The following is a 25,508-nucleotide window of genomic DNA, read 5'->3' as shown; positions in this document are numbered from 1 at the left end:
CGACCTTACGATAGCTAAGCTTATGCAAAATATGCGTGTTCATGCAGTTCCTCCACCTCCACACTGTAAGAACACACACAAATCACACAAACCCATCTATCACCACCACCACACTACACTGACGCGTTTCGAACTCAACCAGAGCTCATCTTCAGAGTGACACAACCGTACACCATGCTACCAGTTGTTAGACTCAGTTGTTGGAGTCTAACAACTGGTAGCAAAGTGTACGGTTGTGTCACTCTGAAGATGAGCTCTGGTTGAGTTCGAAACGCGTCAGTGTAGTGTGGTGGTGGTGATAGATGGGTTTGTGTGATTTGTGTGTGTTCTTACAGTGTGGAGGTGGAGGAACTACATGAACACGCATATTTTGCATAAGCTTAGCTATCGTAAGGTCGCGGGTGAGCAAGGAAATTATTTAGTTCATTCTACTACCTGGTTATTTTACGACCTTGACATTCTACTACCTGGTATATAAGGTTATTTTGTTACTAATAAATACAACATTATTTTTGAAGGTACTAATACTCTTTGGTCATGATCTGTCATGGCGACAAAGCGATAAAATGTATAGAGATTTGTCATTATCATGGGTTTGCGCTAGTGTCGCCCCCTGCGCAGAGTTTTGCCTAATTTGCCTTATTATAGTATTTTAAGAGTATTCCTATTCGATTAGGAGTTAGTTGATTTTTCAATTGTTTTATTATTGAATTTTAATTTCAAAGCTTGCTTCATATGATTGTTCACTTTATTTCATTGTTACTTTTTTAATGTGTAATTTTATTTTAAGCACAATTTACTCAATAATAAATATTTTTTTTAATTAATGTTTTTTTTTGGCCTGAAATTGAACAGTATACTTACTCTATAATAATATAGAATAGAAAAGACAGTCGTAAAAATAGTACATTGTGTATTAAAGGGCGTAAGAAGGGGATTACTAACGAGAGTCTATTAGAAGCCCTCCGCCTCCGACCCGAGTTTGTACCCTTACGGCCCGTGATACACACAATGATTTTCATCACATTGCGAGGAAAAAAATTGCAAAAAATTCAATTATTTTGTGCCCAACACTTCACAGCTCAGTAAAAGCAAGACGCTAAGAAAACAACTGAATAAAATATGGCTACCCACCAATACAGGGGGCTACTACAAAATTGAAAAATCGAAGTTCGTATCATACCGTCCCTCTCACTCTCGTATTAAATAATATTAGCGTTAGGAAAACGATATGAACTTCGATTTTCGAATTTCATGGTAGCCCCAGCAGGGCTACTACGAAACTCGAAGTTCGTATCGTACCGTCTCTTTCGCTCTCGTATTAAACAGTATAAGTGGCAGAGGGACCGCACGACACGAACTTCGAGCTTTGAGTTTCGTAGTAGCCCTGCTGTCACTTTTTTCGAGTCGTCTACCATTGATAATACTAAGAACCAAAGAGGAAGGAAGACAATAGAGAGAAGGAAAAGGAAGCTTAATGTCAAGCGTACCCGATTATTACTATTATAACTTTTGTGTATTTGCCCACAGGCAAAAGAAATTGACCAATAGGCTGAGGTTCATTTGGCGCCTATTCGCAAGTTTAGAGTGAACTGACACAATTCGAAATACTCATATTTCCAAAATAAACTCTGTTCTGAACAGAATCTGGTTGAGTTTTAAATGAGAATATTTCGAGTTGTGCCAGTTTTATTCTAGGTTCATCAAAATGCACCTCTGCTCATTGGCCGATTTCCGTGGCTAATATACCAGTCATTTTCAAAAGGCATCTGTCGTTAAGCAGCTATTCAAATAAAATGTTATTTAATTTAGTCGGGTACTAGTTTGTTGTCACTTGTTGTCAAAAAGCACTACCATCGGTCAGAGTTTTCCAAAATTTATCTTTGTTTTTTTATGTAAAACATGATATTATACAGCTTTGATTCTTGGTAAAACTGTGTAATAAGTAGTGATGCCATGCTGTGTGTACTTTGTGAGTGCAAGTCTCGCATCGGAAACAAGGAAAATGGACAAAATTTCTTTCACAGGTCAGTGGTATTTTTCGTGGAATTTTATTGATTTTCGATCGTTCGTTCTGCTAATTATATACAAATATAAGTTAGGTTACTGTTATATATATGATTAAAGAGCGCTAAGTACGCTAAATTACATGTTATTTATTAGTTTTCATTATTTCTTCTCATAGGTTAGAATAGTGCGTCAAAATGGATATCGATAAACTGTCGATATTACATAAATTATATTGTTTCAGATTTCCAGAAGTGGGCGGTCCGGTTTGGCAAAAACGGGTGGAGTTTGTTGTTCGCGGTCTCAAAGATCGCAACTGGATGCCATGGTCTCGCCGGAGGACCAGCGCCGACTCCACCCGAGATGTCTGCATTAATGCCCAGGGGCCAGGCGGGACCATTTCGGGCACACCGCATAGTTTGTCATTTTGTATTATACCCCTTTTTTATTATGTCTCTAATAAACTTTTTCATTTTTAGGCGACCAGATGGCCTAGTGGTTAGAGAACCTGACTACGAAGCTTGAGGTCCCGGGTTCGATTCCCGCGTCGGGGCAGATATTTGTATGAAGAATACGAATGTTTGTTCTCGGGTCTTGGGTGTTTAATATGTATTTAAGTATGTATCTATCTATATAATTATATTTATCCGTTGCTTAGTACCCATAACACAAGCTTTGCTAAGCTTACTTTGGGACTAGGTTAATTGGTGTGAATTGTCCCGTGATATTTATTTATTTATTTTTATTTTCATCACCCGAGAGGGGCGTCGGATCACCGTGCTCTCGCATTAGAGCATGAAGTGATGTAAAAACTCGGATCTGTCGTCGCTAAAATAAATCACGGTATTATTCTAGCACTTTTCTGCGCACGGCCTTTTGATTAATGATAACTAATATATATCTTAGGGACAGATATTATAATTAGGGTATTGCCGACTAGTGACATCGAAAATTAGGTCACACAAAATATTAGGTATACTCGTACTTAGTTCCCTTAAAACTTTTTTTTATTTTTGTTGCAAAATATTTTTGCACGCGCCTGGCAATGTTAAATAATAAAATAAACAAAAAGCGGCCAGGGCGTGTCGAACACGCCCGAAATAGGGTTCCGTAGCCATTACGAAAAGATTAAGTAACAAATTTTTAAGGATTTCGTATTTTGTACGGAATATTCCAAGTTCAGGTATATTTTATGCCTTAGGCTGCTATTTACTCTTAAGCTACTAATAATTCTCAATAAAACGTAACCGTTTAGTTTTCCTTGAAAGTTTGATATACTAGGTACTACCATTCTGATTTTTTTCAAAATTTTTCCACCCACCGGTTAGATTTAGAGGGGGGACGCTCGATTTTATTGAAAATTTGCACTTTAAAGTTGCTACTACTACTACTTATAGCACAACACAACCAAGAAGGTATATTGGAAAAAAAACTTTTTAATGTCTGTCTGTCTGATATTAATAACCATGTGAAGTACTCCATTACTGAATGATTATTCATAGATACCTAAAAATTATAGTTTTCTTTTGTTAAAGGAATTATACTATTTCAGAAAAGGCCAAAAAACTAATTTTAAAGTAATATTTATTTATTATTGAGTAAATTGTACTTATAATTAAATTACATCATGACATTTAATACCGTATTAACTCAAAATGCTTCTGTATTAGGTACCTACATGATGACATGACGAGTTCTAAGTATGTAGAGGTTAGATTCAAATTATTATTCAAAACAGTTTTATTTTGAGTTAATACGGTACTTTTACTCGTTTGCCATCCAGTCCAATAAAAAAAAATTGAATGTCATGTGCGAATATTATTAAGGTAACAATAATGCAATAAAAATAAACAATAAAATTAAAAAACTGAAATTAAAGGTCAATAAAAAAACCATTCCAAAGTCAATTAAATCCTAACGGATTACTCTTAAACACTATCTTCGGTATTTTTAAATGTGTTCGGAATTCACACAGTTGCGAATAAGCCTTTTCGACTTTTTCATAATTTTTTATCTGTGACGGGGAACAGGTAGATGGCGCTAGTGTTGCGAGGTCCGTTTATATTCTATTTGTTCTAACATGATTCAAATGACAGATGCAAACTGACAGAACTAGAGTCCTCCTACTGTTACGAAAACTATCGATAATCGATACTTTTGCATGTACAAGTGCTAAAGGAGGCAATAATCAAACTGAAAGTCTTATTATAATTTAACAACACTTGGAGTGTCACTTTCCGACTCTGACGAACAATCTTGCAAATTAATAATAAGTTCGTTTATTTTACCGCTTTTATTTTTACCGATAACTCTCACCTCTAGCAATGAGGGCTATCGTTTTTTGTCTCACTAGATGGCGCACTGTTGCGTGAGGTTTTTAAGTATGGCTTTCAAAGTCTGCTGTTATTACGGGCGTGAAAACAAAGTTTAGATTAAAATCATATTTAATACACCTTAAAACCGTACCATAAAAATATCGAGCATGCCACAGTGTTGCATAGTCCCCGTTTTGTTCGGAAAAAAGGGGACAAAGGTTTCCGAAAGACAAAACTGTCTCAAAACACAGACATTCCATTGCCGGAACGCATATTTGCCATAATTAATTTCAGATATTGCAAAATATTCACAAAATTATTCTAATTATAAATAAACCCGCGTAGCTCACCCAAAAACTATGAGATTTAACATTTCGGAGACCTCACGCTACACTAGCGCCTCTAGTGGCGAATTTATACGCGGTAGCCCTCATTGGGGCCTATTGATACAACATTGTAAGGGCGTTGACAGTAGCTACATTGATAAATGTTTATCTAAGAGATGTCAAATAAATGTCAAAAATTATTTAAGGCTTTTTACCAAGAGACAGCATAACACCAAATGTCAGATTTGAAATTAAAATTTTGAGGATCAGTAAGTTATCTAAATTCAAGGTATTTGAAAATATAGCAAAACAGCAGTTACTTAGCTTAGTTATTCAACTGTACACTTATTCCTCGCAAATTAATATTCTATTCTAAATTATTGAAGTGGCATGTCAATGAAGAGGCCTTGACGCAGCAGTGGGCGGATGTGGGCTAATTTGATAGTTTCTAAAATATAACGTCGAGTTACTTAAAAAACACCTGTGACTTTCAAAGCTGCTTACGCTTTACATCGCCTGGTAAGCTTCGATGAGACCGTTTAGAAAGGCGTAGACGGTCGGAGCCGGGGCCAGGAGTTTGTCGAAAAAACGGCTGGGAATCCCCAGAGCCCGCGGCGACCCGGAGCCGCGCTACCAGAGCAGCAGAATAGACGCGGCTGTAGACCGTCGGCGGAAGAGGAGCACCACACAACAAGTTCAAGTCGTTCAGCTGACGCAGACATATCTGGAACTCCTTTAACTGATACAATACTTGGTCATCGTCAACAGCTTCCTGTTCAGCAGTTTCGGGAACTGCTAGATATTCAGCCAAGACAGCCGCTGCGATGTTGCAGTCTTCATCAGTGACTGTGCTCTCATCCGTTGTTGAGTCCAGAATGGGTTTGGATTGGAATGGAAACTTGGGAAGGTTTTTGCCGCATTTCTGGAGTACGAGGCTTAGTGTGATGTAGGAGAGGAGCACGCAGGTTGCCTCGGTGCTTGTGTCGACGCTTTTCTTGCGGGAGAAGTAGACCAGGGCTACTACTAGGAGTCTTGCGCCTTCTGGTAGCTTTTTCAAGGGTTGTAGGCTCGCAAGCTGCAGTGTCTCCTTCAAGAAGTGCTCGAACAAGGCGAACTCGCGCACCGAATCCCAACCATTCTCAAACACGCACACGCTCGCTTCGTACTCCGGCTTCCGGATGGAATACAGCTCAGACACTACCATACTTTCCTGCCCCGATAGAGTGTCATACACTAAAGTGAACCCGTCATTTTGGAAATCAGTGAGCAGATCGTATGCGTATTTCACGATTTCTAGAGACGAAACTATTGGGTCTACCAGTTCTACGTCCATGGAACCGAAGAAGTGTTTGGAACGGTACAGGTTGACGTAGTTTATCGGGATATTGTTTGAAGCGACACCTTTAGCGAACCAGTTGGGGTCGCTTGGTGCCACGGTGGCGGCTGCGGGGTTCAGCAGACAGGCGGCGCTGAGACCGCCCTTCTCGCGTCTTCTGATCAGCAGCTGAGCTTTGTCGACCTCTTCGACGAACTTGTTCTCATCCTCGGCATTTACAAATTGCGAAACCATCTTTATTGTTGTATTTCTGTTGTTCTTCGAAACCCAATACAGTAAACTTAAGTTCCTTTTGAAGTAACCCAGAGGTGCACGTATGCGTTTGAAGAACTCCTGAAAAAAGTTTTCTGGAAAGATGTTTTCGTCAGTCAACACAATGAAAAGGGCTAATTTCTCTGCCGTCAAAGTGTACTTCCTCATGAATTTGTCCAACGAGAAATAGCGGCAGGTGATGGTGTTGTCTCTTTCATTGAATTTGAGTTCGTTCCGCGGGATATACCGGAGTCCAGTGAAGCAGAATTCAACGTCGTAGCTGATGACAGGACAGTCAAGTGTCTGAGCGAGCTCGATGATGTCTCTCTTGCTCTCGTACTCGCACGTTACATACTTAAAGTCCATTTCCTTGAGTACTTCCATGTAAATACTCTTCATGAAAGCCGGACTGACGATTCCTAGGTCTTTATTTTTTGCCAACCTCTTTGCCATGTTCTCATTTCCACCTTTAAAGATGAAATAGCATTTGACGTTGGCTTTCTTGAACATGGCGAGGTGTTCTCGCAGGTAGTTGGCGTAGCGATGGCTCTCGCAGCCAAGTTTGAAGGGTAGTTGGCTCTCCTGGTAGGAGTTGTAGTAGTAGTTCTGCCCGTCAATGACGACGGTGGAGTCGTGGAGAACCATGGACTCTAACTCGCTCACTTCGACGAACTTGCAGAATGTCCTTATCCTCATCTTGAACTGGAATGTAAAAACAAAAAAAAATTAATGATGAATGACATGAGTTACGGAGACTCATTTAATTGAACTAAATAACCTAACCTAAGAATCATATGTAGAAAACCAGATTTCAAATAAAAAACCTGCATTCAAATTGGTCAACCCGTTTAAGAGCTACGGTGCCACAGACGGACAGACAGACAGACAGACATAGCGGTCAAATTTATAACACCCCTCTTTTTGCGTCGGGGGTTAAAAAACAATTACTTCGCTCACCCTCGACCTTACGATAGCTAAGTCCTTGCAACAAATGTGTGTTCATGCAGCTCATCCATCTCCACGCAGTAGTAATGCTAAAAATGCCAAAATCACCATAGGTGTAGGTTCCTATAAAATTTGAGGTTTGCCCACGATTTCCCTAGGATCCCATCATCAGATCTTGACTTGATGACAATGGGACCACCTCAGAAGAATACCCTTTCATTAAAAAATAATTTTGAAAATCGGTCCACAATTGACTGAGTAATCGGTAAACATACATAAAAAAATACAAACATTGGAACATAGAACCTCCTCCTTTTTTGAAGTCGGTTAAAATAATTTTACTAGGTACTTATACTAAATTAAGTAATTAACTAAGACTAATTTTGCGAAAGTATTATTTGGTAATCTGGACCTGATGAAGAAGACCGTAGATGACCAATGGAACTCATCAAGTAATGCTAAGTCGTCTATAAACGATCATGATTAATATACCTAGATAAGCGACTAAGAAGAAACTTTAAGTTGATGATTCTTTCGAACTGATCTGATGCTGAAGCCAGAAGGTAGGCAACGGAACTCTGTTATAAAACAACGTAACTAAGTCGTGTTTGGGCTTAATGGATTCGTTATGAGATGTACTTTGGCTACGAATCACTAAAAAGTGAGAAATGAAGGAGCCCAGCAGGAGGGATTGAAACCCATAGTAGGTATGTAGGTGAGGTAGACGAATATTGTCCCACTCTTGCTAGCTCGTGCTGAGGCACCGACTTCGAGCTAGTACGTACCTAGAAATTATATCGAAAATACAAACTGAGACATGGATGCACAGAAAAACCAGAAAAAGAGACCAGCGCTGGGAATCGAACCCAGGTCCTCAGCAATCCGTGCTGCGTGCTATAACCCCTACACCACCGCTGGACAGGAATTTAGACACGAATTTTTCCTATGCATACATATCTCAGGTTGCTTATATCTACTACGCTACTTATGCAGCAGCACTAGCGACATCTATGTTTTCGCTCTCATCGAGAGACGTCACACTCTATTGGAACCAACCGCTCACCCAGACAAGAGATGTCGCTACTAAGCAATCAAATTATGATTGGTTATTTGGAGTCTTTTTGTATTTTTTATTTCAACTCCAAATTTGTTACTTTTACGGGTATCCCGTGAAACCATATCGAAAATACAAACTGAGACATGGATGCACAGAAAAACCAGAAAAAGAGACCAGCGCTGGGAATCGAACCCAGGTCCTCAGCAATCCGTGCTGCGTGCTATAACCCCTACACCACCGCTGGACAGGAATTTAGACACGAATTTTCCCATGCATACATATCTCAGGTTGCTTATAAGCATACATATCTCAGGTTGCTTATAAGCAACCTGAGATATGTATGCATAGGAAAAATTCGTGTCTAAATTCCTGTCCAGCGGTGGTGTAGGGGTTATAGCACGCAGCACGGATTGCTGAGGACCTGGGTTCGATTCCCAGCGCTGGTCTCTTTTTCTGGTTTTTCTGTGCATCCATGTCTCAGTTTGTATTTTCGATATGGTTTCACGGGATACCCGTAAAAGTAACAAATTTGGAGTTGAAATAAAAAATACAAAAAGACTCCAAATAACCAATCATAATACCTAGAAATTATTTTCAAGGATTTTGTAGTCGGTTCCATTTTTTGTTATTTTTTTATTTTTTTGGAGTCGGTTTTGCTTTTTAGTAATTTTTTTTTTATCATATTTGGTGATCCCTTAAAAAGCCATTATATCTTGACTATAAGTTTTTGTTAAAAATTACATTACTGACTGTAGGTACTTGCATTGTCATTGTCAATGAGGGCTATCGCGTATGAATTCGCCGCTAGAGGCGCTAGTGTAGCGTGAGAATAAATTATTATATCGCCAAGTGGACACCACTGAATTTCATCTCCAAAAGTGTTATCTTTCGAATCTACGCTGATAAAACGATGTCATGGCCTAAAAATTATCGAGCCGAACAAAAGTGAAAAAGGGTAGTTAAAAATAACGTTTTTATGCCAGAAAAGAAATAAATAACAGTGAAATTCAACTAGACTAATGAATAAAGTGAACAACATTAAATTCGGTAGTGAAAACGGATAAGAACCTTTTTATTTTTTGCATTTATCAGTTAAAATTTAAAGTGTGCCGCTATATATATGTACGTAAACAAAGAGACGAATTTTGACAATGTCGTCTCAAACGGCTGCGACTGGCAAACAGAAGGTGCGAGTATGCTCCGGTTGTCGGCAGAATTTACCAAAGCGGGATTATCTTACTTGCTCCGCGTGTGAACATACCTATGACCTCCTCTGCGCTAACGTTTATGATAAACGCTTTGATTTGATGTCGAAGGAGTCCAAAAATGCTTGGATATGCCAGCAATGTCGATGTAATAAACCCAAAGTAAATAACACTAATACACCAGTTCGAAACTTACCTGTTAGCGCCGACATGGAGGAATCTCGGCAATCTGTATGCACTGGATCGGATGACTCGAATGTAACAATACGTAAAAAAGGACATACAATAAATACTTTGAACGACAGCATTTTATTGGATTCCGACCAGGAACAGGAGGAACACGAAATCATAGATGAGAAAAAAGAAGTTTCTGAAGTAATTCTCACTGAATTAAGAAGTTTCCGCTCCCAAATTACAGTCCAACTAGAACAACAAGAGCAGCGTTTTACTTGTTTCGCAGGAAAAATAGAAAAAAATATACGCGATTTGTTGCAAAAATATACGGAGCTAAAAACAGAAATAAACAAAATTAAAACAGAATCTGATAAAAATATAATTCAAACAGAAAATCTCTTGCGATCAATGAGCAGAAATACTCAACATATTGATGATACAAATAAGAAAATTTTATCCCTGGAAAATGAAATAGCATCCTTAAAAAAACATACTGAACAACTACAAGACAATTTAAGCCGCATGTCATATTCCGATGCGGCTAAATCACGAAATAATATAAACATTAATACGTCATTCAATGACAGTTTCGCATATAACAACCCAAACACCTCTTATAAATTTCACTACAATAGTCAGTCGGACTATGCGAAACGATTTGTTCTCTACGGTCTAAATGAATGCGAACAAGAGTCAGAATTCGTACTAGTGGACTTGGTTCAAAGAATTTTTTGTGACTTATATAACATTGATTTGACAGGACAAATTGAAGAAATTAGGCGATTGGGGCGCGGAGGCTCGAGGCGTCCGGTACTTATAGAACTATTAAGCAGAAGAATGACTATAGTTATTTGTGCAACAAGAGAGCAAAGTTGTTTTTTGTTGCGAGTGTTGATTTTGAATCCCGAGTAAGCGAAGGATTCTATAATTGAATCACGAGCGTTAGCGAGTGATTCTAGGTTAGAATCCTGAGATCAGCAAGGGATTGAAATACACGAGATGCAAAAAAACTTTGGTCTCGTGTGACACATACAATTTTTCACCTCAGCAGCGAGAACATAATTTAAATGTAACATAAGAATAAAACCACATATACCTATACATATACCTGTTTACAAAACAAACACATTTTTTTAAAATAGAATCCGATTATTATCAAATATAATAATTACATTTAAGACCATAAAAAGAGTCCAGTAGCTACAATACAAATCGCATACTCATAACATGCAATCTTAACTTCTTGTACTAATGTCGCACTTATTTTTTAATACTGCAAAAAGCCTCATCTCGGGGTAATTGAAAAGGTTGAACAATTAAACCTTTAAATATGATTTTTATTAAGATTTCTATTACATAAACATAAATAGATTTGTTAAAAAATCATTCAATTTAACAAATAATAATTACACTGTAGAGGCAGTATACGGAATTCTTTTATAAAAAAAAAAACAAGAGAAGCGGCTTTCGTGCAACGAGGTTGCATACTTTATTAAAAGATCGGGAAAATTTACATTTTGGAAATATTTCGATATATTTTTAATACCAAAAATTTAATTTAAGTTTGTAATCGACAAATTTGATCCTATCTCTTGCTTTTTTCGAGTTGAAGTGAAATGACAGATCAAAATAAAGTTCAAATATTTGGAATTCAGTGAGTAGACCCAACACTGTACTCAGCATTTAAAAAAAATAATTAAAAAGTTACTTTGTCTCACGGAGTGAGCAAAATGCGATTTTGCTCACTGATTTCTCATAGCAAAACCTGCCTGTTTGAGGTGCTGAGGTGAAAAATATATTATACATAATTCCAATTATCTCAGAAACACAGGTCTATTCGCATCTCAATTCTTGGACCCTGGTAGCCTACGGGACAGAAATATACTGAGAGGAAAACTAAAAGAAGCAAGACAGCGTGGCCAAAATGCAGTGATGCGCAACAACAAGCTGTTTATAAACGGAAGAGAAGTTAGCTTGCCACCGGCACAGGGTAAAGCCCAGCCTACGCTTTCAAATAATGTGAACCATGGTCCAATGGGCGAAACCGACGGAAAAACCCAACACGAGATTATACAACAGACACCATCCAATACAGCACCATCGAATTCGAAACAATCGGTCAATACTTTTCGTCCCTAAATTGCGACAAACTGGAATCTTATATCAGAATATGTGTAGCATTAAAAATAAACTTAACCAAATTGAATGTCTTTTGGATGAGAAGCCGTTTATTGAAGCTTTATGTATTTCCGAAACATGGATCTCAACGTCTAAACAAGATCTGCTAAAGCTGGAAGGCTACACTTTAGCAAGCTGCTATTGCAGGTCGAATCATGAAGGAGGTGGTGTATGTGTCTTCTTGAAAAATGACATCGAATATATAGATATATTGGACATTAACAATCTGTCAATAGAGTGTATTTTTGAAACTTGCGCACTTAGATGAATGATTGGTCTCGCGCGCTCGCTCGACTAGATACCGCGCTAATTAAAAACAAAACGTTCGTGAATGCGGCAACTCAATATTGTAGTGTGCGTAAGAACGGTGTAAGACAATTTGCACGGATGTTAGTATGCGTGACGAATTGTGTTGCCAGCTGCTCCACTGTTACCTGAATTATTGGGAAAATAAATTATTCTGTGGTCTATTAAGTCATTGGTTACAAAATGTATCTTGGGAAATACTTAGAAATTAAGAAGTAATTAAGAGTGAATGTATTAATATGTTTGTGTATAGGTTAGGCGTAGGTTTCTTCTTTAAAAAAATGGTAGGTATGATGTAGGTATATCAATGATCAGGCCTCACTTTTAATTAAAAAATATATATATTTAAGGACATTCAATATTTACAAATTATTACTGAAAATTCATGGACTGAGTCACCAACTAAGAAGTTTTGCGTACTTAACACGTTGCACCTATAGTTAAACCTAATATAATGTACAGGTTAATTAAGACTAAAATACAAATAATTGTTTACAAAATATACATACATAGGTACATGCATACATACATACTTACATACATACGCTTGAAAAACATAACCCTCCTTCGGGCAGTCGGGTAAAAGTTAACATTTCAGGAAAATGGGTAGAAATACGAAAAAAAATTTGTTTCGTTTCCCGTAATGCCTAAGTAAATCAGCTGATCGGGCTTTTGACTGGGAAGACGAAAAACATTTTTAATTTTAAGACACATTCACCCCTTAAATAGTGTCGGGTAACAATTTATACACGTTCAGTGTATAATATCACAAAGATAAACATTAAATAATATAGAACTAGGTTATGTATATATAATAATTACGTTAGATACTTAAATAAAATAAGTTATTAAAATTTATCATCATTTAATGATGATAACAATAAAATTCAATTTATTAAAATCTCAAACCACGGGGAATTTGATTCTTGTGTACGCGGCAACACAGAATGGCGTTTAGGGTTCATGTTATTTTATTTTGTAATTTCGAAATTATACGATATTTACTGATGGTATGTGATCCCAGTGTCCTTCTTATTTCTTGTAGTATTATTTTTAAACAGTTTCACTGCGAAAACTGGCATTTTACTTCGGTTTATGACCAAAATTTAACAAAAATTCGGGACATGCACATTACGCACAGTTTGCAAGGCGACTGACTCGCCTCGGGCTCAGGTACGCCGATTTCGGCGTACTATTTGTTGCCGCATTTGACAAGTACGCCGGCGGTATCTAGTCGAGCGAGCGCGCGAGACCAATCATTCATCTAAGCTTGCGCAATTGAAATTTGTAAGTCAAATCTTGTATTAATTGTTATATACTGGCCAAATAACGCCCGCAGACCCGACTTATTTTTTGAACAATTAGATAGACTAATGCAATTTGTAACTATTAAGTACAGTAGGAAAAATGTCATTATAGGCGGTGATTTGAATATTGACATGCTTAAAACTACAACACAATCTCGAGACTTGTTAAACCTTTTTAGAAATTGTAATTTTTATCAGCATGTTGTGGAACCTACTAGAGTGACACTAGGGTCGAAAACTTGTCTGGATGTTTTGTTTACTAATTTTAATATTAACGGTTTGGGTGTGGATGTGGTGGATTTTGGGTTCTCGGATCACAAAGGAGTTTTAGTTACAACTCAAAAGATATCCGATATAGCAAAAGCTCAGCGATGTAGATATTCTTGTTTTAAAAGACACTTCACAGAAAAAAACATGGAAACATTTAAAAAAGAGTTGCAAAATCTAGACTGGACATCTACTATCTCCCCATACCATTCGATTGATGAGAACTTTGATAGGTTTCATACTGAAATAAAAAATGTGCTTGATCGATGCATCCCTGAAAAAAAAATTAAATTAAAACCCAAACCAAAAAGATTGTGGCTAAGCCGTGGAATAAAAGTGTCATGTAAACACAAACGTCAACTTAGAATACTATTAAATCAAACCAGCGACCCAGTATTAAAAAAACACTTCAAAATTTATGATAAAATTCTAAAAAAAACCATAATTATTTCAAAAAAAAAAGTTAATATAAATAAAATAAATAAATCTAACAATAAAATCAGAACGGTTTGGCAGATAGTAAATGAGCAAACAGGTAAAAAGAAAATAAAAACAAAAGAAAATTTAAGACTAAATGTAAATGGAACTGTAACTGGTGATCCGCTGCTAGTGTCCGATACATTAAATACCTTTTTTGCATCCGTAGGATTAAACAATTCCGACAACAAACCGCGAGGTCGGCCAGTCATAAACCCCACTATCAACACTTTTTTCTTATCGCCTGTCCTCCCTCATGAGACATATAAATGCATAAAACAGTTAAAAAATAAAACCAGTTTTGGAATCGACGAAATACCCCCTATACTTATAAAAAAATGTGCTAGAGAACTTACTATTCCACTTACGGATCTAATAAACCAATCTTTTACTTCTGGAGTTTTTCCTGAAAAGCTAAAAATGGCGCTCATAAAACCTATCCCAAAAAAAGGAGACCTGACAAATCCCGAAGAGCACCGGCCCATTGCTCTACTTAGCACGTTTTCAAAAATATTTGAAGCAATAATGGCGGAACGCTTGACTTCATTCTGCAATAAATATGATGTATTTGATGAACGCCAATATGGTTTCAGAAAACAAAGATCTACAACTCTGACAGTTTACAAATTTGTCAACGAAGTGCTAGGACTGGTAGAAAGTAAGAAACATGTATTTGGACTGTTTTTGGACATGAGTAAAGCGTACGATCGAATTCAACATGACATTCTTTTAAATAAACTCCACGGAATAGGTATTCGCGGCGCCGCGCACAAATGGTTTGCCTCTTACCTCAAAAACCGCAAACAATGTGTTGAAATCAAATTCCTCGATGATAAGAATAGAACAATAACAAAAGTACGCTCCAGCTTAACATACACTGCTTGTTCAATTCCACAGGGAAGTGTACTGGGATGTATATTATTTCTATTATATATTAACGACCTACCAAAGGAACTAAGTAAAAACGGCATTAAATCCTTACTATATGCAGATGACATCTCTATTATGTTCTCCAGTGAAAATGGTAATGAATTTACAAGATCCCTAGATACTATTTTTGATATAGTTTTATCCTGGCTGGAAGATCATAACCTTAAAGTAAATTTGCTAAAAACTAATCTGATTCAATTTAGACCATACCAGAGATTACCTTTAAAAATTGATTATTTTTACCAAAATAACAAAATTGACTTCACAAAGAATTGTACACTGCTTGGTTTAAATATAGACGAAAACATTAACTGGAAAGCCCACATTGAAACCATTGCTGTTAAATTGGCTAGATTTGCTTACGCACTCAGACAAATAAAGATAAACACTGACTTAAAGACTGCAATCTGCGCTTATCATGCTTTTGCCCAGGCATGGCTCCAATACGGTATAATACTGTGGGGCAATAGTGTAAATGTCGAAGACCTATTTTTATTGCAGAAGAGATGCATAAGGGTACTAACTAATATAAAAAACCGTGAAAGCTGTAGACCATATTTTTCAAAATTAAAAATTTTAACACTAACTTCACTATACATCCTGGAAACCTGTAAATTTGTTCGGAAACACAAAAACTTGTACAATAAACCTAAAAACATATATAAAGAAGAGCATAACTTGCGCAATAGGCATAAATTAGTAATGGCCATTCCAGCTAAGTTAAAAATGACTACGAAAGGCCCACATGCAATGGCTATAAAAATTTTCAACAAAATTCCGAAAGTTATAGCTGAAGAAGAAAATTATATGACTTTTGTCAATAAGCTGAAAGCATATCTCATAGACATATGTCCCTACTCTCTTCAGGAGTTTATGGAATAGGAACTAGGCGATCCACATTTATGGAATACTAAATAATATAAGTAGGTATAATAAATGTAAGATATGTATAGATGTAAGATATGTTAATGTTTTATAAATATGTAATAAAAGAATTATGTTAATAAATATAAATGTTGCTACGCCCTTGTAGGGTCCATGTTTGTACTGGCTATAATTAAGAATATCTTATAAATACCATGGTTGCAATAAATAAATAAATAAAATAAAAAAATAGAGGTCTCCGAAATGTCAAATCTCATAGTTTTTGAGTGAGCTACGCGGGTTTATTTATAATTAGAATAATTTTGTGAATATTTTGCAATATCTGAAATTAATTATGGCAAATATGCGTTCCTGGGCAATGAATGTCTGTGTTTTGAGACAGTTTTGTCTTTCGGGGAGCAAAACAAAACGGGGAGATGCAACACTGTGGCATGCTCCATATTTTTATGGTACGGTTTTAAGGTGTATTAAATATGATTTTAATCTAAACTTTGTTTTCACGCCCGTAATAACAAACTTTGAAAGCCATACTTAAAAATCTCACGCAACAGTGCGCCATCTAGTGAGACAAAAAACGATAGCCCTCATGTCATCTAACTAAACTACATTTCCGTAGCTCCGTACCAAAATTGCTCATCGATGCATAAAAACCGTTGAGGAGTTCCGTCCTGCGGAGACGATCCTGGTTGGACTACCAGGATTTCACTGCCAGGTTATTGTATTGTCACCAGATTTACATAAGTTTGCCAAATTTCAAGTCAATCCGACCACTAGAAGTGCATGGGTCAAATTAGCTGCCAAGCTTTGACCGAACAAACAGGGCGAGCTAAATAAAAAAAACCGGCCAAGAGCGTGTCGGACACGCCCAAGATAGGGTTCCGTAGCCATTACGAAAAAAAAACAAATAATATTATGTGCGTTATAACACAATTAAAACACTTACTACAGTCTTAAAATCTATTACCAGAAAAAGAGCGTATCTTCACGGCACTGCGTCCTTTTGTTGAGGAGCGCAGTTTTTCGGCAATAACTCAAAAACGGTATATCCGATCATGTTGAAACCAATTTTCGTTGAAAGTATTTATTATTAAGCGTTACCTTTCCATATTTTTTTGCATATTTTTTGGACAAACGGTTTACAAGATAGAGGGGGGAGGGGGCACTTCATACAAGAAACAGAAATTGAAAAAAAAAAAATTTTTTATCGCTTAACGTGTGGCACGTTGTTCGATAGCACTCAGGTTTCTCAAAAAAAAATTGATTAAGTGAAGATTTCCGGAAATAATCGCTTTCAAAGTAGCAAAAATATAGAGGGGGGCTCTATCCTGTAAACCGTTTGTCCAAAAATATGCAAAAAATATGGAAAGGTAACGCTTAATAAATACTTTCAACAAAAATTGGTTTGAACATGATCGGATATACCATTTTTGAGTTATTGCCGAAAAACTGCGCTCCTCAACAAAAGGACGCAAGTGCCGTGAAGATATACGCTCTTTTTCTGGTAATACATTTTAAGACTCTACAGTCAAGTGTTTTAATTGTGTTATAACGCACATAATATTACTTGATTTTTTTCGTATTGGCTACGGAACCCTATCTAGGCCAGTTTTTTTTTCAAATCGATCCGCCCACAGGAAGTGGGCCAAATATCAGGGAAGCTAAAACTAGATAAAGCTTGTAATAATAACCTAGCCTAACCAACCAAAAGTTGGAAAAACCCATTTTGCGTCGCGGATTAAAAATAATGAAAATACTTACAGTTTGTTCAGCAAAGTTACTTCCACAGCAAACTATTATTATCTCCAATTTTTGATTCTAAATTATATCTTTATTTTTGAATAACTTCCGTATCTTTGTTGCCTCAACCTGTCTCGATCTCTTCGCAAATAACAATGAGTAATTGACTGCGACGCAAGCGCAAGAAATAGGCTGCATCACTTGCTGACAAAAGTACATGTACTAGTGGGAGCAGAGTTGCCAGCAGGATACTTTTTATCCCGGTATTCCCACGGGATAGGGATAAAATCTCGAAATAACAACCTCTGGGCTTAGAGTCATGAAATTTGGTATGTAGGTAGTTGGACGTCTGGAATAACAGATAGGTGACTTTTTGACCCGATATTCCCACGGGATACCTAGGGATAAAATCTTTAAATAACAACCGCAGGGCTAAGAGCCATGAAATTTAGTATGTAGGTAGCTGGACCTCTGGAATAACACATAGGCTATTTTTTACCCCGATATTCCCACGGGATAGGGATAAAATCTTGAAATACTAACCGCTGGGCTTAGAGTCATGAAATTTGGTATGTAGGTAGCTAGACGTCTGGAATAACACATAAGCGACTTTTGGACCCGATATTCCCACGGGATACCTAGGGATAAAATCTCGAAATAACAACCACTGGGCTTAGAGCCATGAAATTTGGTATGTAGGTAGCTGGATCTCTAGAATAACACATAATCTATTTTTTACCCCGATATTCCCACGGGATAGGAATACAATCTTGAAATATTAACCGCTGAGCTTAGAGTCATGAAATTTGGTATTTATTATTTATTATTTATTTATTATTTGGTATTTATTTTTATTTGACTGGATGGCAAACGAGCAAGTGGGTCTCCTGATGGTAAGAGATCACCACCGCCCATAGACACCTGCAACACCAGGTGTATGTAGGAAGCTGGATATCTAGAAAAACACATAGACGACTTTTTGACCCGATATTACCACGGGATACCTAGGAATAAAATGTCGAAATAACAACCGCTAGGCTTATAGGCATGAAATTTGGATGAAGGTAGCCGTATGTCTGGAATAACACATATGTACGCTACTTTTTATCCCGATATTCCCACGGTATAGTTTTGTAACTAAGGGACCCCATACATCCCTGTATTATTATTATTATTATTTCGTATTTTTTTCTTTAATTGTATACTGTAGTTTTTAAGTATTTTATTTGTAATTATTTTATTTTGAAAAAATGACTTTCTGCCAAGTTTCTTGCGACGCATTCTTCTTGGCAATGATGGTCTTTCCGAAAGCGCTGGTAGTATAAAAAATGACGTGTAAAAGTGCCCGCGGCCTATTTACTGAGTAAATGATTTGAAGTTGAATTTTGCATTTGAATTTGGATAGGGAAAAAATTTGAAACTTCAGCACTGGGTTTAGAGTCTTGAATTTTGTACAGTTATTCACAACACAACCTCAATGAAGACCACGATATAAATATTGGAAATTTCCAGGGGAATTTTGTAAAATCCCGAAAATTTCAATTGCAGCTACCACACCGAATAGTTTACGCGTGCGAAGCCGCGGGTAAAAGCTAGTCGGAAATATGTGTAGCTATGCTTAGTAAAAATGCCTTGACTTACAATAAAGGACGTAAGGTGTCAATAGTTCACTATGAAGAATTAGTCCTTTTGTGTTGGCAGGGTAGAATACACGTCGTATTGCTAAAATATGGCTACCCGCAAAATATTTATGTTTTACCAAAGAACATCGGATGGATGGATGTATGGAAGAACAAAAAAAAAATAGTTTATATTTGTAGCAATGTACTAAAATAGGTTATTTTTGGTAAACCGTAGAAGTTTCTATGTACTATTATTGGCAGAATAGGTATCCTATATAAATTAAATACTTCCCAAAATTACTATTTCAAGCGGACGAAGTCGCGGGCAGAAGCTAGTCCTACTAATATTATAAATGCGAAAGTTTGTGAGTGAGTGAGTGAGTGAGTATGTTTGTTACTCTTTCACGCTGAAACGGCTGGACGGATTTGGATGAAATTTGGTATGTAGATAGCTGAACATCTGGAATAAAACATAGGCTACTTTTTATCCCGATATTCCCACGGGATAGGGATAAAATCTCGAAATATCAACCGCTGGGCTTAGAAACATGAAATTTGATAAGTAGGTAGCTGGACGTTTGAAATAACACATATGCTACTTTTTATCCCACGGGATAGGGATAAAATCTTAAACTAATAACCGCTGGGCTTAGAGCCCTGAAATTTAGTATGTAGATAGCTGAACATCTGGAATAAAACATAGGCTACTTTTTATTCCGATATTCCCACGGGATAGGGATAAAATCTCGAAATAATAACCGCTGGGCTTAGAGTCATGAAATTTGGTATGTAAATAACTAGACGTCTGGAATAACACGTAAGGGACTTTTTGACTCGATATTCCCACGACATAGGGATAAAATCTTGAACTAATAACCGCTGGGCTTAGAGCCCTGAAATTTGGTATGTAGATAGCTGGAAATTATGGAATAAAACATAGCCTACTTTTTATCCCGATATTCCCACGGGATAGGGATAAAATCTTGAAATAATAACCGCTGGGCTTAGAGTCATGAAATTTGGTATGTAAATAACTAGACGTCTGGAACAACACGTAAGGGACTTTTTGACTCGATATTCCCACGGGATACCTAGGGATAAAATCTCTAAATAACAACCACTGGGTTTAGAGCCATGAATTTTGGTATGTAGGTAGCTGGACCTCTGGAATAACACACAGGCTAATTTTTATCCCGATATTCCCACGGGATAGGGATAAAATCTTGAAATAATAACCGCTGGGCTTAGAGTCATGAAATTTGGTATGTAGGTAGCTAGACGTCTGAAATAACACATAAGCGACTTTTTGACCCGATATTACCACGGGATACCTAGGGATAAAATCTCGAAATAACAACCACTGGGCTAAGAGCCATGAAATTTGGTATATAGGTAGCTGGACCTGTGGAATAACAAATAATCTATTTTTTACCCCGATATTCCATCGGGATAGGGATAAAATCTTGAAATATTAACCGCTGAGCTTAGAGTCATGAAATTTGGTATGTAGGAAGCTGGATGTCTAGAAAAACACATAGATGACTTTTTGACCCGATATTACCACGGGATACCTAGGAATAAAATGTCGAAATAACAACCGCTAGGCTTAGAGGCATGAAATTCGGATGTAGGTAGCCGTATGTCTGGAATAACACATAAGTACGCTACTTTTATCCCGATATTCCCACGGGATAGTTTTGTAACTAAGGGACCCCATACATCCCCGTATTATTATTATTATTATTTTGTATTTTTTTCTTTAATTGTATACTGTAGTTTTTAAGTGTTTTATTTGTAATTATTTTATTTTGAAAAAATGACTGTGCCAAGTTTCTTGCGGCGCATTCTTCTTGGCAATGATGGTCTTTCCGAAAGCGCTGGTAGTTTAAAAAATGAGATGTAAAAGTGCCCATTGCGGCCTATTTACTGAATAAATGATTTGAATTTGAATTTTGCATTTGAATTTTGATAGGGAAAAATTTTGAAACTTCAGCACTGGGTTTAGAGTCTTGAATTTTGTACAGTTATTCACAACACAACCTCAATGAAGACCACGATATAAATATTGGAAATTTCCAGGGGAATTTTGTAAAATCCCGAAAATTTCAATTGCAGCTACCACACCGAATAGTTTACGCGTGCGAAGCCGCGGGTAAAAGCTAGTAATATTATAAATGTGAAAGTTTGTGAGTGAGTGAGTGAGTGAGTGAGTATGTTTGTTACTTTTTCACGCTGAAACGGCTGGACGGATTTGGATGAAATTTGGCGAAAAGTTAGTTTATAACTTGGATTAAAACATAGGACACTTTTAATCCCGGTATTCCCACGGGATAGGGATAAAATCTCGAAATAACAACCTCTGAGCTTAGAGTCATGAAATTTGGTATGTAGGTAGCTAGACGTTTGGAATAACAGATAGGTGACTTTTTGACCCGATATTCCCACGGGATACCTAGGGATAAAATCTTGAAATAATAACCGCAGGGCTTAGAGCCATGAAATTTAGTATGTAGATAGCTGGACCTCTGGAATAACACATAGGCTACTTTTTATCCCGATATTCCCGGGATAGGGATAAAATCTTGAAATATTAACCGCTGAGCTTAGTGTTATGAAATTTTGAATGTAGGAAGCTGGATGTCTAGAAAAACACATAGACGACTTTTTGACCCGATATTACCACGGATACCTAGAAATAAAATGTCAAAATAACAACCGCTAGGCTTAGAGGCATGAAATTTGGATGTAGGTAGCCCTGGTAGGTCTGGAATAACACATAAGTACGCTACTTTTTATCCCGATATTCCCACGGTATAGGTTTATAACTAATTAAGGGACCCCATACATCCCTGTATTATTATTATTATTTCGTATTTTTTTCTTTAATTGTATACTGTAATTTTTAAGTATTTTATTTGTAATTATTTATTTTGAAAAAATGACTATCTGCCAAGTTTCTTGCGGCGCATTCTTCTTGGCAATGATGGTCTTTCCGAAAGCGCTGGTAGTATAAAAAATGACATGTAAAAGTGCCAATTGCGGCCTATTTACTGAATAAATGATTTGAATTTGAATTTTGCATTTGAATTTGGATAGGGAAACATTTTGAAACTTCAGCACTGGTTTAGAGTCTTGAATTTGTACAGTTATTCACAACACAACCTCAATGAAGACCACGATATAAATATTGGAAATTTCCAGGGGAATTTTGTAAAATCACGAAAATTTCAATTGCAGCTACCACACCGAATAGTTTACGCGTGCGAAGCCCCGGGTAAAAGCTAGTTTCTATATAATTTAATGATAATGAATGAAATGTTAATTATTATTTGCCGGCGTGCCAGCAGCGCGACCGCGACCGCGACCGCGACGCGACCGCGACCGACCGCGACTACAGGGAGCGGTGAGTGACCACTGACCACTGACCAGCCCTGTCGCAGTTTAACATGCCCGCGCGGCAGCGTGTCGCCAACTGCGTGCGACCGCAGCCCCGACCACAGGGCGGCCACGCCATACAAAATACGCGTTCTGGAATCTACATAGGCACGGGCACGACGACGTCTGTACACGCGTCAATGTGTGCGTAAGACACACAGGGCTGACTATCGCAAAACCCTAGTACTAAGTATAGGGTATGTAGGTATGGCTTAAATGTGTAAATAAATGTAATCGTTAATCATATATTTTTATTTAAACCTATTTAAGCATTATTATTTTACATTACAATAAATATATGACTACAAACTTGAACTAATTATTCGGTACCTAATTAGTTATTTCATGTCGTATTAATCGCGATACTTTTAGAAAGCATTATTATTAAGAAAAGGAAGTAGGCAGGGTAGGAACCTCAATTTCTCGCGCGCCCACTGACAAGTTGGCGCTTGCTCGCGACTCACGGCCACCGAGCCGAGCAATGACCTGCCGGCGCGCGGATTTCACGGAAAATTATGTGACTTTGTACGAGCGACAAATTATTAGAATATGACTGATTTTCGGGTTTTTAGGAAATAAATACAAATAAATGTTTTATAAATTAAAGTTATTGGTTTAATCATTTGAGACCTTATTAATTAAAGATTACTTACACTAAAATATTTCCTTTTAAAGGATTTGTCTCTGAACATTCGATCGTTAAATCGTATGTAATATGTATTATTGCTCCCGAACTTAGTGCCGTGCGACGGTGCGGCCGACATACATCGCGTTGCGCGCCCGACTGCTTTCCTACGGTTTTCCTACAATCTGCGCTTGAGGGGTGGAGTAACTCGAACCGGTGCGGGGCGGAGCGTGTCCATTCTGTATGCCAGTACTATTATATATTCTGTGGCCCGACTGCTTGGTTCCGTACCGTATTATCTATATATATATATCCAACATTATAAATTAGCAAAAAACCGCCAAAAATATCACGTTTGTTCTTGGGAGCCCCACTTAAATATTTATTTTATCAACCCCGATGCTAAAAGAGTGGTGTTAAATTAGGGGTGTCTGTGTGTCTGGCACCGTAGCTCTTAAACGGGTGGACCGATTTGAGAGCAGGTTTTGTTGCGATGGTTCTTAAATATTTCTTATCAAAATCGGTTTAGCCAACACAAAAAAACGCTGACAAAACGCCAGCAAAACATGAAAAAAATGGTCAAGTGCGAGTCGAACTCGTACATGAAGGGTTCCGTAAACAGTTCAGTAAAAGATTTTCTTAAAATTCTTCTAATATAGGTTTTTTTTCTGACTGTACTTTATGGCCCTGGTAAGTACTCGTCAAGACAACAAACGAGTCCGAACTCGATGTTGTCGTGTCATTTATCACAGTGTTCCTATGGTCACCCGCTAGCTTTATCATCAGATCAAGTCCATGTTATAATAATATTGCATTGTCATAGGATTCAACATGCGTTTAAAATTTCAGCTCAATCAGTTGAAGATATCCACTTCAAATTTGAGTTGAAAGATTCCACCCGAGCAAACTGTTACATTACCTACACTGCAAATAGTTATGATGCTCGTAATAAGTTTTTGTTAAAAAAATTGTTAAACAAGCTTTTTTGCCGAATGTACTTTTGTTGACTGTACTTGCATTGTCGTCTAAACTACATATATAACCAATTTCAAGTTAGTACTATTAACTATTGAGGAGTTCCCTCCTGCAGAGACGATCCTGGCAACCAAGATGTCACTACCAGATTATTGTATTGTCACGAAATTTACATAATTAAAGTATGCCAAATTTCAAGTCGATCGGACCACTGGAAGTGATAAATAAACAAACAGGGCAAGCTAAAGAAAAGCTTTTAAAAATATCGCGGTAAGCACTTGTGCAAGTATTTCGAATAAAAACAATTTGAATTCCCATCCTCTTTGGTTCTGGCTGTTTGCTTCTGAATCCATTGCCCTAAAACTGTCAACTCTGTTCATTCGCGGGAAATTCATCGGACTTTGTATGTTGTGTAATGTGTAATGAAATAATAAGCTCGACTAGTGTGAATAATAAGTTTCAACTGTATTATAAACCTTGTAAATAGTGTTAAATACGTAGTATGATTTTTTTAGTGTAAAAAACAATATGTTTTCCCGCAAAATTAAGTAGCTTAAGTTAATTTAGCATAAGTATAGTAATATTTTTATCTTACGGTTTCCCATTGACCCAAGCCTAGTTTCCATTGATCATTTCATATGCTAGATAATTTATTTTTTCATCTTTTAGGGCAAATATACAAGAGTCGGATTTGCTGTGCGTCATGGAAGAGCAAGAAACCATCCAAACCATCATTCTTCGCAGTCGGGTAATAAAGCGCGGACCGCGCAGGCTGTCGTCCGTCAAGCGCGACCCCCGCCGCCCCCGCGACCCGGATTAAGAAAAAAAAAGAAAAAAAGACCACGTCCGTTACCGAGGATGCGGTCGTCGACAAGTGCGAGGCGGAGGAGACGGTCGTCCAGGAGAGCCGGCCGGAGCCCTCGCCGGCGCCGCGCGCCCCCCCGTCGCAGACTCTGCTGGCAAAGTCTCCTCTGGCCTCGAGGACTAATGGTCCGCGCCCGCATCCGCGCCCGCGCCCGCGCCCGCGCCGCGTCGAGCACCCAACAAGAGCTAGAGCTAATTTAGACTTAGTTTAAATAAACGATTAAATTAATTTTATTGTTTTGTCTTATTAAGCTACTAGCTTTTGCCCGCGGCTCCGCCCGCG

The 25,508-nt window shown here is 37.5% G+C and overlaps 3 protein-coding genes across 3 annotated transcripts; 2 read left to right on the top strand and 1 right to left on the bottom strand.

Annotated features, from left to right (window-relative positions):
* Positions 1 to 1,956: 1,956 nt before the first annotated feature.
* On the top strand, positions 1,957 to 25,367 carry LOC141443725 (uncharacterized). Its single transcript, XM_074109073.1, has 3 exons — positions 1,957 to 2,027; positions 2,252 to 2,424; positions 25,031 to 25,367. Exons 1-3 carry the CDS (start codon positions 1,957 to 1,959, stop codon positions 25,111 to 25,113), a joined length of 327 nt encoding a protein of 108 aa, XP_073965174.1. The 3' UTR covers positions 25,114 to 25,367.
* LOC141443816 (uncharacterized) lies at positions 4,892 to 17,890 on the bottom strand. Its single transcript, XM_074109178.1, has 2 exons — positions 17,726 to 17,890; positions 4,892 to 6,938 (listed from the first exon to the last, which is right to left on the bottom strand). The coding sequence occupies exon 2, from the start codon at positions 6,930 to 6,932 to the stop codon at positions 5,139 to 5,141; it is 1,794 nt and encodes a 597-aa protein (XP_073965279.1). The 5' UTR covers positions 6,933 to 6,938; positions 17,726 to 17,890; the 3' UTR covers positions 4,892 to 5,138.
* Positions 9,390 to 12,047, top strand: LOC141443959 (uncharacterized). Its single transcript, XM_074109392.1, has 2 exons — positions 9,390 to 10,470; positions 11,404 to 12,047. The coding sequence occupies exons 1-2, from the start codon at positions 9,390 to 9,392 to the stop codon at positions 11,754 to 11,756; spliced, it is 1,434 nt and encodes a 477-aa protein (XP_073965493.1). The 3' UTR covers positions 11,757 to 12,047.
* Positions 25,368 to 25,508: the final 141 nt, after the last annotated feature.

This window comes from Choristoneura fumiferana, chromosome 28 (assembly GCF_025370935.1).
Source record: "Choristoneura fumiferana chromosome 28, NRCan_CFum_1, whole genome shotgun sequence".
In the NCBI taxonomy this organism is placed as follows: domain Eukaryota; kingdom Metazoa; phylum Arthropoda; class Insecta; order Lepidoptera; family Tortricidae; genus Choristoneura; species Choristoneura fumiferana.
The sequence above is the reverse complement of the archived record's forward strand: the minus strand, read 5'-3'. Positions and strand labels throughout refer to the sequence as shown.